This window comes from Bemisia tabaci, chromosome 1 (assembly GCF_918797505.1).
Source record: "Bemisia tabaci chromosome 1, PGI_BMITA_v3".
Lineage (NCBI taxonomy): Eukaryota > Metazoa > Arthropoda > Insecta > Hemiptera > Aleyrodidae > Bemisia > Bemisia tabaci.
In genome coordinates this window covers 38,386,338-38,401,038 of record NC_092793.1, presented here as the reverse complement: position 1 = coordinate 38,401,038, position 14,701 = coordinate 38,386,338, and the positions used below count along the sequence as shown (strand labels likewise).

Sequence of the window (14,701 nt, the reverse complement as noted above, 5' to 3'; positions counted from 1 at the left end):
ACCTTTGGCCTTTGACTTATCATAACTCGGTCAAAGATTGAGATATTGAAAAATTCTTTGTCCTTGATGTTCTCTCCAAAAACGTATCACAAGTTAGGGGTTTCAGTTTGGAAGAAGAAAGTTGCCCCCCTTGAGGGAGGGTCAAAAAGGGGGGGAGCGGGAATTTTTCGCACACTCTGTATATTTCCTGAAATTAGAAGTAATCAAGTTTCAGAAAACGCGTTCTCCCGAAAAAGGGCGGATGCGCGCATACGCCTTTGTCCCAAAGAACTCCATGTAACCTGTCAGCGCGGAGGCCGGCGCGGCGACTAGAAGAAAAAATCAGTTGCACCTCATGAAATTTTAGCTCTATTTTCGAGTGACCGCGGTGTTGCGCTGTCTATTATAGTTCGCACCTATAGATGCTTGTCTGAGGGATATTTTCTTGAAAAAGTAGCAGATTTGCCAATTGTTCATGTAGCTCCGTTTTCCTCGTTGGCATAAGATGAGATAGGTGCAATCAGCACCCGATATCTCCGAAACGCGCTGCGCCTCGTCGCACAGTTTACATTTGATTTGGAGCGGCCTATGCGTGAAACTAAATTCGGCGATAGTACATCGTCCTTCCGTTGCGAAGGCACTCGTCCAAGGCTGCCGCTGCCATAGCTCTGATGCTCAGGGGGAGCTCTCCCGCTAGAACCGCGGCCGCTTCTGTGGAGACCTAGATAACAATTTCAACGTTGACAGCAACGTAGAATTTCACGTTTTTCGTGAAACCTTCCACGTGGAAAGCAACGTGTACCGGAACGTGTAATTCTACGTGGATGTTCATGTATTAAGTACCGTTTCCGGAACGTTCCCGTGTAAACGTTGTCAGCGACAACGTTTACAGGAACGTTTCAGTGTCCACGTCGCAGGAACGTTGCAGTGTCTACATTGCAGGGACGTGGCAGTGACTACATTGCACGGACGTGCAGTAACATTAGAATCCATTTTATTCGCAAAACATAGTGTGGCATTCATTTTTGGGCTTTTCACAGTTTGTGTGTCTCTCTCCCTCCTAACGTGTTTACGATTAGAAAATTTCGTTAATTATCTACTTATTTGCGATAAATGACGATTAATTAAAATACTATCATTCACTTCATAGGCACGACTTTCATTTAGGTGTACATACTAGAGGAGGAATAAGCACTTTCAGTTTTAGATGAGGTCTACGGGTTAAAATTGTGGACATTGACTTGAGATACAGAATTAGAAACAGACAAGTAAGTGCAAACCAGATAATTAACGAACTTTTATGTATGTAAAACACGGAGGTATAAGCATCACTTCAAGCCCAACATTAAACTGCGAAAATCACTTGGTACGCCACTATCAAGATAACAAATGGTGGACTCTCTCGAACAGTTGCAACCTTTGCTGATCAGACTGATTCCAGGAACTTGGTTGGTGCCGACATGGGCTGCGCATGTGCTGTAGACTTTTTGAGTAGGTAATCTGCGCTGCGAAATGCAGCGCCACCTAGTGGGCGCTCCTGCCCTGTGTCCTGTCTGTGCCGCCTTTTCTAATACAACGTGTTTTGGACTACGTTGAATTATACGTCCCGGAAACGTAGACAGCGAAACGGCGAAAGAGCGATTTTAACTTTTTAGGTTAGGTCTACAGAGCAACGTTCCTTTCCACGTTCCTGTTACGTCGCCAGTGAGACGTTTTCGGAGCACTCCTGTTCTTCCATGTTGATTACTACGTAGAAATTGTAAACGTTCCCGGAATGTTTCAAGGTCTACGTTGATTTCCACGTTGCTGAAACGTTCGATGTTATCTGGGGAGGGGTCCTGTATGCGCAAAGGCACGTTATCATACAGGCCCTCTGGCCACGGTCCAGGATTCGTTGGTACACTTGGTAGGCACAGCGGCGGCCCCATATCTCTGCGCCGTAGAGTACAGCGGGCACTGCGGCTCCGCGGTACACCTGCAGAAGGGTTTTGGTGTTAACTTCACATTTTAGAGGGAGGCCGCGGAGGGCGAAGAAGAGCCTGATGGCCTTCCCCACGGCTTCCTTCATGCGATCGCCAAATCGCTGCTCGGATCTAGGAAGATACCTAGATACCGTCCCTCCGTTTCCTCCAGGGGTTTACCTTCACCTACAATGGTAACCCTCGGAACTCGGGCTGGCTGGAAGGTTCCGAAGGTCATCGTCCAGAACTTTGACGTGCTAAATTTCAGTTTGTTTATTCCCGCCCACTTTGAGAGTTGGTCTAAGGCTAACTGGGCCGTGCCACCGACGGATCGCCACGTATCTCCTCAGACGACGAGGAGGCGGTCGTCTGCGTATGCGATGATTTCGCAGTTTGGCACGGTCCAGGACAGCAGGATCGTGTCCGGAACTAAGTTCCAGATCTCTGGACCCCGCACTGATCCTTGCGCGGTCCCCTTGGTGAGTGTCTTTAGTACGGTGGTCCCGCTGTCCGTGATGGTGACGACGCGGTCACGCAGGTAGCTTCTCCAAAACTGGATGATGTTCTGTTGGTAGCCCTTCTATATCATCGCTTTTAGAGCGGAGGGCCACCACACGTTGTCGAACACGCCTTTGACGTCGAGACTAACGAGCATGACTCATTGCCGCAGCGCGTTCCTCTGTTTGGTCAACTCGTTTACTCTGCGGACCGCGTCAATTGCGTTGCGGCCTTTTCGAAAGCCGAATCGCTGTTCGGCATGGCCGTCGCCGCCCAGAGCAGCTTGCGTTACTAACCCCATGACCCTCTCCAGAAGTTTTCCCACTTCTGAGAGCATGGTGAGGGGACGCCAGTTTGAGGTGTCGTTGATGTTTCTTCCCTCTCCACCTTTAGGGATTGTTACTAGTTTCCCCCGCTTCCACGCGCGGGGGAAGTATCTGGCTTCGAAGCATGATGTGAAGATGGAGAGGAGCCAGAGGCCGAGAACTGGGATGCTCTCACGGAGTGTCCTTCCGTGGATCCCGTCTTTGCCCGGGGCCTTCCCTGGCTTGATCTGGGCGGCGCACACTGTGGTACTTGACCGAAAAACCTGGCCAAAACCTCAATTTTAAATTTTTTTTATTGGAAAACCAATGTGATATTCGAAATCTACACCGTTTTTTACCCTGGTACACACGTATGTACCATTTTTCGAGTGGCTCAATTTACCGCTAAGAGATCACGAAGTTACCTAATTCTCAGCGATTATTTTGATATGTTTTGGCGCGCTACTCGTCGATCAGTTTACTTCAACTGTGCGGCCATAAAAGGGAACTTCGGCGATATGCAACACATTCTTAGGGGTATATTCTACACAACTAACCACAGTATTTTCGAAATTTCCTTTTTTCAGTGATTTTCACAGGAGGTTGAAAAGTGCTGTAAAAGTAAACGTTTTTTTCGTAATTCAGAGTCCGATTTCTTTTTGCGCTCAACTGCGCTCAAGCGATTTCAGGCGGGATGTTGTAGTCCAAAGCGGGTTTTTTCAGGATTCAGGGTTGACAGACTGAGGAAAACTGAGGAAATTGAAATTTTTGACCTTAAAGATGGACTTTTGAACGATTTTCACAAACATGAATGGGAAAAATTATGTCGATACTAACGACTGATATTGTATTTTTCCAACAGCTCTGACCCATTTAGTACCGAATTGGGTGATATTTGGTCACGCAACCTGTTTCTCTGGCTCCTACGTCCTCGAAAGAGGGATAAAAAAAATAATTTGAAAGCGGATGGGAGGGTCACTTTAAAGTCTTGCAGAAGTGTTTAAACCGTTATCTAACAATCTCTTCGTGCATTATCCTTGAGTATAGACATATTTATGCCATGTTTTACTTTTACAGACAAATTTGAGTCCATGCAGCCGCGGGGTGGGGCTTTAAAAGTGGCCCTCTGGCACCATGAAATTACGCTGAGAGGCACATTTGAAGCCTCGTAACAGTGAGATATGTGGTTTTGTTACGAATTTCGCAGTGAAGTGCCCTCACTTTGAGATGTGGACCATGGGTGAGGAAGGAACCCATCAAAATGAATCATTTTCACAGGTGCTTTCTGCCCTTACGATGGTTCTTATTATGATAAAACTCATTTTCATCTTATAATTTAACCTCGAATCATCATATGGAGGTCCCGGCACTTTCATACTAGCACTAATTCTGATTCAAAACTGCCAAAAATCTAATACCTAGAATGATTCATATTAATTTTTTGGAGAAATGTTCAATTACTCCTCAATGTTAGAGATCGGCTGTTTCGGCAAAAATTTTGAAGTGACTTACGCTGTTTTGAAAAAAAACCATCAATTGTGAGGTAATAGAAAGTCCTTATTTCGAAAAGTAGACCATAGGTGAAGAAGAAACTCGTCTAAATGCACCGCTTTAGTCAGATACTTTGCGTCCTTTTAAAGGCTTTTTGGAGGGCTTCTTGCACCCTCTTTAAACTCTCCGCAAATTGTCATAAGATGTGTTGGGTGGTTAAATTGTGCATATTATCACTTAAGAAGAAGTACTGATTGTAAAATATTTTTAAAACTCGGCGATATCTGGTGATAAATAGTTTTGGCCAGCTTTTCAGGTCCAATACCACAGTGTGCGGCGGCTTCCGTGATGTTACTCAGAGTGGGCGGGGGGCAGGAGGGTCCGCCTCGACCGACCGCGACGCATGCCGATCGTCCTCAGGTGCGTCGTCGTCCGGCATCATGCGATGGAGTGTTGCCATGAGGACGTCTTGCATCGACTGGGCCTCTCCGTCGGGGTCGGCGTCCTGGGTCGGAATCTCTGCCCGTGGGTGTTTATGTTGAAATTTATTGGCTGCGGCTTTGTAGACAACTCCCCAGGGTCCGTACTTGTCTAGGGATTCCTTTCGGAAATTTGAGAAATGAGATTGCCTCTTGGCTTTCAAGAAATCCCTACACTACTTCTCGAGGTCCCTTTTCCTAGTCCAGAGGAGGTCCTTTTCCCAGGGCTTGGCCTTCCTGGCTGCAGACAGCGCCCTGAGGACCTCCGCTTTCCTTGTTTCGCACTCGTCGTCCCACCAAGAGTTGCGGGTGGGTTCCACGAGAGGTGTTACTTGTTTCGTGGACTTGCGTAAGATGTCGGTGAAGTCGTCTACCTCGCGATCGATCGTCACCTCGTTGGCACCCGCCGGGCACCTCCTGTCTTGAAAGTTGCCCAAGTTGGCCTTGTTCAGCTGGGCAAGTGCCGTTCCAGGATTTGGGAACCCTTGTCTAGGAGGTGCCCGGTTTATTTCTACCTCGTATTGAAGAAGTCGGTGGCTGGTAACGAAACGACCCGCCTCCGTGCCACAGGCCCTCCAGTTCTCGACTGCGATGTCTCCACGAGAGAGGGTGATATCTATCCATGATTTTCCCTGCGCGTTCTCGAAGGTGGGTGGCGAGGACGGGTCGTTGCAGACCGACAGGTCGAGGGCGCCGAATAAAGTTTCAACTGCAATTCCTCTGTGGAGCCTCTGAGGGTCCCCGCCCCATACCGGTGATTTCGCATTGAAATGTCCGGCGATCAGTAGGGGGCGGCCCTCGGTCTGCGCAACCTGTTTTAGCTGCTGTAAAACAGGTTCGTATGGCTCGTTAGGTGAAATGTAGACAGAGGCGACGATCATTCTGCACTCCCCGAAGCCGATCTCCGCGACCGCGACGTCTTTGGTACTTAGAGAGTTTAGTGCGAGCACGCCGACGGTGGGATCCAAGACGATGATTGCTGCTCTAGCCTGGTTGGCTTCGACGGTGTAGACTTTCCGAACGTTGTTTTGGGAGCCAACCAGTTTGTGGCCACTTGGGAGATGCTTTATTAGCGACTCTTGAGCCAGGATTACTTGGAGTCCTAGTTTCTCACAATCGACCTGCGTCTCGCAGTTCGGATCCTTCCGATGATCGAGGTTGATCTGCCCGAACTTGAGACGCAGGCCAGTGCCAGGAGTGGTTTGGGTTGTCATAGTTGACTACTGGCAGTCTCCCCCCCCCCCCCCCACACACACTTGTGAGCTGGGGTCCGTCTCCATCGGTATTACGACGTTGTTCTGGGTGTGATACCGTCGGCGAGAAAGCCGCTGCCGTTGTTGTTATCCGATGTGTTGGGCTGGGATAGTCGGTCGGGTACCAGTGAGGACCAGTGTGCAGAAGAAGAAGGTGTGTTTGAAGATGAGATTGTGGTAACTGGTGGCGCGGAGCCCCAGTTTAGATGTCTGGTAGCTTGCGGAGTCCGCGGCTCGGCGTTCGCCACTTCGCCTCTAGTCTTCGGCTGTGGCACGTGAGTCTTTTGGCCGTAGTTTATGCTACGCTCGAGGTCGTTGCGTCTGAGCTTATGATAGGCACACAGGTTCGTGTCCCCACTGGCGTGGCGTGGTCCGGGCATGCGGTGTTTCCTGCACCCTGCACAGACCCAAAGGTTTTTGTTGGTTTTCGTGGAGCACTGGCCAGAATTATGGCTCCCGGCGCACCATTTGCAAGTGGGTTCTCTGGCGGTGCACACCGATTGCAAGTGTCCGTAAAGCTGACAGCGGTGGCACTGCATTAAGCGGAGGTGTTCCCGGACCGCAACAAAAGCCCAGCCGACCGACCACCGAGGAAGTAACAGTGCGATCTTTTGACGAATTTCCGGAGAGCATTCGCGGACCCGGACGTTGGTTGTCGCGGATCTACTCCCAAAGGTGTGCTTGTATTCGTACCCGAGATCTGCCCCAGTCTGTTCCCGAAAAATTGAGTTCAGATCCTCATTCGGGAGACCGACCGGGACGCCATGGAACGCAATTCTAGGGTTGCTTTTCCCCTGCACGTTTGCAGTCAGTACGGCACTGTTATTTACTGCAGCTGCAAGAGCTTCCGCTTCGCCTTGCGTGGCGCAGGTTACTCGCACCTGCGCGTCACGCGCTCTTGCCCATCTAAGTGGCTGTGCCTCCACCTCTCTGGGATTGACGGTTTTAGTCAATTCGGTCCAGACGTCGTTACAGGAGACCGTCGCGTTCTGGAACTTGGGTTGGACTACAATGTCCGCCCCGCGAAAGGTGTCTTTATCCCTGATAATCGTTCTTTGTTCCGTTGCCGGTGTTGCTGGCGGTCTCTGCGGGTCTGACGTCTTAGGGCGTTGGTCTTTCCCTTTTCTCTTCTTGCCTCCGCAAGTGGTTCGGCTTGACTGTCGAGGTGGGGGTAGCGTCGGGAAGGGGTCCCGCCGTTGCTTTGCACTCTTACCTCCTCCCAGCGGTGTGTATCTGTTTGAATTTATAGATGTGGTGTTTGTACTTGTAGACGGTTGAGTCTCCGCCCTCGGGCCCCTCACACCCTGGTAGTTGCGCACGTCAAACGATTTTGGGGTACGCTATAATTTGGGGGGGGGGGGGCTAGGGGCCATGGGCCATTCTTAGCAAAATCACGCGGGAAGCTCATTTTGAAGGACTGGAAATTTTGAAAAATGCCTTTAATTCTAATTCTAAAAGTGTGCAGCAAGCACATCACCTGGTTCATTAATTTAAGTTCCTAAAAGATCTTTGGACTAAACTCAAAATTCAAGGTATACGAGGCACAAAAGTGGGGCACTGTGCTACGCGACATATCACAAAAACAGCTCATTTTGAAGGAATGTAAATTTTAAAAAAATGCCTTTAATTTTTAGTGTATTTTCCGACGGAAAAATACACTATTGCGTTCTCCCTCATGGTGGGACCTAGACCTGGGACCGTGTAAAGAGCACCGATCTCGAGTCGTAGATCACGAATATATATGTCATTCATTTTCTGTCAATTTTAAAACTTACTCTATAGTATAAAATCATAAGCGCACCGTGTCACGCTGAGGATGTCACGCTGAGGATGTCACGCTGAGGGTGTCACGCTAATTAGTAACGCTCGGTTTCTCCTCCACTCCCCGCTCCTCTCCCGCCGCGCACCCTCACATGTCTCCATGGGCGTAGCTAGGGGGGTCCTGGGGGGGCCTGGCCCCCCAGAAATCTCGTGGCCCCCCCAGAAAAACGGGATCCTTCATTCCTCACCCTCCCCCCGCTCTCTTCACCACGAGAGGTGGTCCCCCCAGAGAAATTTCCTAGCTACGCCCCTGCATGTCTCCCGCCGTCTCCAGAAGTCCGAAGTCCAAACCGGGTTTGCCTCCACTCCCCGCTCCCCGCCTGCCGCGCACGCTCGCATGCCTCCCGCCGTCTCGAGAAGTCCTAAGTCCAAACCGGGTTTGCCTCCACTCCCCGCTCCCCTCCTGCCGCCCATGCTCACCGCTACCCCGCCGTTGCCGCTACCTCTATGACTCAAAATTACCTCCCTCCGTTACCCCGCCCGTCAATCACCACCGTCGTTTTGGAAATAATTTTGTCCGTTCAGTTGTCTCGGCGATTTTGCGGAAGCAAGATCTCTCACAATTCCTTAGTCTTCCTCCCCTTCTTACTTTTAGCCATCTAATCCAACTTCCTTATTACTTATCTTACCTTTCTCACCTTTTTTTTAGATTATTTTTTTTTTATACCTGTATATTTTTGTTTTTTTTTTTTAATTTTTTACACGTGCCTTATTTTTGCTACGTACCACTATTACGTACCATTTATTTTGCTTCTCTTCTATTTGTTTTAATTCTCTCATTTCAAACATAGTAAAAACACATCACGATCTTAATGCTATTTATACCTGTATATTAGATGCGCGAAGCGCCTCTGGGGGGTTGGGCCGCGTAGCGGCCAGGGGGCGCAGCCCCCTAGTTTTAAATTTAAAATTCAGAAAACAGATGGAAAAGACAAAGAAGGTACCTAGACAACAAAATTGTATGTTTTCCTTGTATTAAGTGTCCGGAACATAGACAGAAAATATAATATTTTTAATAAATTTCTTACTTCTATTTGATACATCTATTTTATTTCCATTTTCTTTCTATTTTATTTTCTGTTTAGAAAATAGACAAAACATTTCTAAATTAATTCTAGACAGAAAATAGAATCCAATGCTACTTGGGGGTCATTCAACCGCACCGCTTTATCATGCGTCATCAATTATTTTTTCATACCTTCGGTTTTTTCTTTCTTTTAGCAATGTGTGGAGATGGAGCAAACGACTGTGGTGCATTGAGAGCGGCACATGCAGGAATCTCCCTTTCTAAGACAGAGTCATCGATTGCCTCGCCATTTACTGCCCGAGAACCAAATATAAGTTGTGTGCCTCGCATCATCAAGGAGGGTCGTGCTGCTCTCACCACCTCTTTTGGCATCTTTAAATTTATGATTCTGTACAGTTTATCAGAGTTTTGGTCTACAATATTGCTGTATGGAATTGATAGTAATTTGACTGACTTTGAATTCCTTTTCATTGACATGGCTTTAGTTGTGAATTTTGCTTGTTTCTTTGGGCGAAACAAAGCAGATGAAGGTGTCCTCTCAAAATCCGTTCCTCAGAACAGTCTGATGGCTGTTATACCAATTTGTTCAATGCTGTCACAGGCCTTTGTGGCTATTCTCTTTCAATGCATTTCCTTTAATCTAGTCCAGAAGTTCTCTTGGTTTGTGCCTTATAAGTACAATAATGATCTTGATTATACAAGTTTTGAAAATTATGCTGTTTTCAGTGTATCCATGTTTCAGTACATAATATTTGTGATTGTGTTTTCAAAAGGCAAACCATACAGAACTCCTATTTATAAAAATGTGTACCTTACACTTTCGCTCATTATAATGACCTTCGTTTGTGTGTATATTGTCATTGCCCCAGGTGAATGGGTAGTTTCTTTACTGGAACTAAAATTGCCACCAAAGTTAGATTTTCCCTCCGTTGTTCTTGGCTTAGTTGTTGTGAACTTTCTCACCAGTTTTTTTGTAGAAACATTCCTTGTTGAGTACATAATTTTGAAAAAACTGAAACCCTGGTTTGGTGAAATTGAAAAACGTGAGAAGAGGTACGACAAAGTATATGCTGAACTCCAAAAAGATGTTGAATGGTCTCTGTTGTCAGAGAAATATCCAATGATATCCTCCTCTCCTTCATTTGAATCTTTTTCTGGGATACCAGCCAAAACTTGTTTCGTTAATGAGGCTTTCGTCGATGAGGATACTGTCGTTACAAAATTATAGATTGGTCTTATTTTTGTGAGCCGCCCACACCTGATTCAGACATGTTACCTCAATATTTTTGGTGGTTTGATATTGTGGTTTTGCAACTTGGAGAGAGGATTAGGTACGCAAAACGGCCAAAAAGTTAACCAGCGGGGATTGTAGGAAACTTATTGTGGGATGACTGTATAGGTCATTTTGGGCTTTCTTCTGGCGGCTTTTAAGCGAAACCGCAGGGAATCGACGTTCCCATTTCTTTAAGTCATAACATTCAAATATGTATACCTTCCGCAGAAAAGCAGTTACAAAGCTTTATCGCTCTAACGACCTACGCAGAAGAAATTATAATTTGAGTCCTTTGTTGCCACGTTTTGGCCATTTTTTTAATTTTCATAATTAATAAAAATCACGTTACCGCTTAAAAGAGGGTTTGCAGTTGGTGAGGATTAAACAAAAACCTGTCGGAATTACAATTCGTTAGATTTCGCATCGATTGATATGTTACACTTTTCTGAGGGGCTTAGGGAATACGAGTTATAGCGATTTAAAAATTCGGCAACACGCCCGACACCCAATTTTGACGCTCGTTCCCGTACGTTTCGCGACTCCAAAGCAAGTTGAAGCAAAACGCCTAAGCCAAACAAAACTCGAAAAGCCAGTTCGGCATCTTTTGAGCTTTTTTGAATGATTTTCAAGAATTCTCGTGGCGGCGGAGTTGCCGGTTTTCAGTAAAAACCACCGCTGCGATCACAGTTTAAAGTAGGTAATACTTATTTAGTCACGCTCAGCTACTGATTTCAACCTAAACTGATTATTTTCGACGTGGTATTCACAACATTATCCAATTTCCGTAGGAATTCATGTATATGTGGGGTTGCCAGTTTTCAAGAAAACCACCACCGCGATCACAAAAAATGTCTTACTCATTTAATCTCATCCAGCCACGTAAGTGCAGCCTTATTCTGGAGTTCGCACTGTCGATTCATCGAATCGACGATATCTTCTCTCTGCAACAGCAGTGGTGCCCGACAAAAACGAAATTGAAAGCAACCGAATCACCCGAATGGTCTGATGAGTAGTTTCGGTAAGAGATCTAGATCCATTGATCTTAATACGCAGTCAATTTAATGTTGATATCTCATTTTTGTTGGGCACCACTGCCGTTGCAGAGAGATAGAAGATACCGTCGATTGTGTGTTGAATTTCAAAAAATGTAAAACATTTCTTGGTATGTTCCCTTAAAAGACTGTCAGGTACCAAATGAGTTCCAAAAGTCCTTCGCTACGTGTTCCTTGTTTTCTTTAACTTCAATTCTAGATGGTACTAAATTAGTATTTTTAGAAATGTTAGAAAATTTCATGCAGCGCAACACAATACAGCCACCGTAAAAAAATTTTCGATTCCAGGAATTTCCTAGTCAACATTTCTTTAAATTCGAAAAATGACTCAAAATTTTTCAGGTTTTTTCTACTTTTTGTAATGTTTACAATAAAAACGTGTTTCATGTATGATTTAAGCTTAAAGTTAAAAGCTGTTAATTTAGAAAATGTATAATAAATCACAGTGCAAAACAGAAAATTTTTGTATCTCATCCAATATGAAGACTGCTCTACGGCGACTTTTTTAAAAAAATAATTAGAATTAATTGTTTAAATTTTCTTGTTTTTCCATTGTTTTCTGAAATAAAATTTCACATGTTAATCTCCTAAACGCATGTCTCGAGGTTCCTTATTTTCAATTATATTCGTATGTGTATGCCTGCCTTTCATACATCTCGCTCCTACGGGCAACAAAAATCCGAGATACCTCAGAGAAAGAGAGGTTGATGGCTCATTCTCAAGGTGGCGGCCATTAACCGGGGTAAAGCTGACTTCATTTCAATGTCAGAATTACTGGGTTCCTCACATATCTACACCTACTCATTCCAAGTTTCATGCATCTGGCTTCAAAACAGCCAAGAAAATCCGACAAACCTAGGAGGAACAGGGCGGCAGATCGCTTTTTTTCCAAGATGGCGGCCAAGTTCGGCGGTAAATTGGCTGACCAAACTTGGGTCTCGATGAATTTCTATTTTCAATACACCCATGGATATTCTTGCCAAAATTCACGCGTCTAGCTGCAAAACAGCCGCGCAAATCTGAGAAACCGTGGAGAAGCAGGACTGGGCTGTTAATTTCCCAGATGGCGGCCTTTCGCTTGGGTATAAATGGCCGATTGAACTTGGGTCTCGATAGATTTTTGTTCTCAACATATTTATGCATATTCCTGCCGAAGAGCCTCCCAAAAAAGAGGCTGATTTTGGCCCCTTTTTAGGTATTCGATTCGACCATCGGACCAAGGTTTAAATGGAAGCTTATATTAACAGAAAAGTCAGGAAAAATTTCAAGATGAGTATAGGAACCGTTTTCGAGTTACGGGGGGGCAAAGGGGTCACAATCCGGCCTAATTTTTTGCTGTTTTCTTGTAGAATTGATGTATCGGCGGGGTTCTTATCGTTGTTTACGCATGTGTAGCACATGGATTCCTACGTGTTTTCACACACAGAATCGATTTTTAACGTTGCCGAATCGATATACTGATCAGTTAAATCGATTTTGAACGATTTATTAAGGAAAATCGATGATTTTTCAGGATCGAAATTGTTTATTTTCGTAACGTATGAATCGTATCGTATGAATAAATGCATCTGAAATTACTGAAGCACTATTTTGATACGTAGAGTTTATTTTTAACGTTGACGAATCGATTTATCTATCGTTTGTATGGAATTTTTGCGATTTTTTACGGAAAATCGATGACTTTTCGGAATTAAAATCGGGTTTGCTCCATCCGAGATCGGAGATATGTACCCAACATGATTGGAGCACATAGACTCTTACGTATTTTTATACGTGGAATCGATCTATAACCTCGATAAGTCAATATATCGATCAATTGTATTGAATTTTTGCGATTTTTTGCGGAAAACCGATGGTTCATCGGGATTGAGATCGGTGTCTCTCCATCCAAGATCGGAGAAATGTACCCTTTATGATTGGAGCACATCAATTCTTACGTATTTCTACACGTAGAATCAATTTTAAACGTCGACGAGTCGATATATCGATCTGACATACACAACTATTGCGATTTTTTACGGATATTCGATGGTTCTTTTGGACTGGCATTGGAAACATCTACCAGACATGACTGGAGCACATCGATTCGTTTGTGATTATTCTCGCAAAATCAATTTTTAAGAAGTCGACGAGTCGATACATTGCCTGGTCATATTGATTTCTTGTGATTTTTGTGGAAAATCGATTATTTGAACAGGAATGAAATTGGTTACTAACGGTCCGGTATACGGTGTAGAAATACGTAAGAATTGATGTGCTCCAATCATAAAGGGTACATTTTTCCGATCTTGGATGGAGAGACACCGATCTCAATCCCGATGAACCATCGGTTTTCCGCAAAAAATCGCAAAAATTCAATGCAATTGATCGATATATCGACTTATTGAGGTTATAGATCGATTCCACGTATAAAAATACGTAAGAGTCGATGTGCCCCAATCATGTTGGGTACATTTCTCCGATCTCGGATGGAGCAAACCTGATTTTAATTCCGAAAAGTCATCGATTTTTCGTAAAAAATAGCAAAAATTCCATACAAACGATAGATAAATCGATTCGTCAACGTTAAAAATAAACTCTACGTATCAAAATAGTGCTTCAGTAATTTCAGATGCATTTATTCATACGATACGATTCATACGATACGAAAATAAACAATTTCGATCCTGAAAAATCATCGATTTTCCTTAATAAATCGTTCAAAATCGATTTAACTGATCAGTATATCGATTCGGCAACGTTAAAAATCGATTCTGCGTGTGAAAACACATAGGAATCCATGTGCTACACATGCGTAAACAACGATAAGAACCCCGCCGATACATCAATTCTACAAGAAAACAGCAAAAAATTAGGCCGGATTGTGACCCCTTTGCCCCCCCTAACTCGAAAACGGTTCCTTTACTCATCTTGAAATATTTCCTGACTTTTCTGTTAATATAAGCTTCCATTTAAACCTTGGTCCGATGGTCGAATCGAATACCTAAAAAGGGGCCAAAAGGTATCCCTGGGTAAGGGTACCAAAATGCCCCTCCTCACGGATTTTGAATTTAATGGTCTAAACCCTTTTAGGAGGTCCTAAAAACATGGTTTTGGGCAATGTTTACCTCCTGACCCCAACCACCCCCCTCTCCAGCCCCGAAAAACCCACTTTTCGGGGAATTTCGGGGTATTTTTACGTTTTATTTCGTATCTCGCGCGTTTTTCGATGAAAGTTCACCAAAATTTCACCAAATGCACATTAGACCAATCAGATTCTTGGCAGTGGCGTGGCGTGACTATATCCGGTAGGCGTTCGGTAGGAGTGTTAACTTTAGGACGGGGGGGGGGGCGCTCAGAAAGGTTCACTCCCCTTCCTTAAAGGGGGGTTCAGGGGGCCTCCCCCGGAAACTTTTTAAAAAATGAAGCCGCAAGAACACGATTTTAACCCTTTCTGGTGAAAATTGTGCCGGTAAATTGTCATTGAAATTTTGTTCTTTTTACTGATCGTTTTCCTGCAATTTATTTTGTTAAATCATAACGTATTTTCGCAACACGCACCTGCAGAGAGAGGTGGGAGAGG

At 44.9% G+C, this 14,701-nt stretch overlaps 1 protein-coding gene across 1 annotated transcript in view; it reads left to right on the top strand.

Annotated features, from left to right (window-relative positions):
- Positions 1–11,731, top strand: part of LOC109042780 (polyamine-transporting ATPase 13A3) — a gene marked incomplete at its 5' end in the record, with an annotated part of 286,914 nt that extends 275,183 nt beyond the window's left edge. Inside the window, 1 exon segment of the mRNA XM_072300692.1 lies at positions 9,009–11,731. Coding sequence (XP_072156793.1) covers positions 9,009–10,042 — 1,034 coding nt within the window. The 3' untranslated portion in view covers positions 10,043–11,731.
- Positions 11,732–14,701: the final 2,970 nt, after the last annotated feature.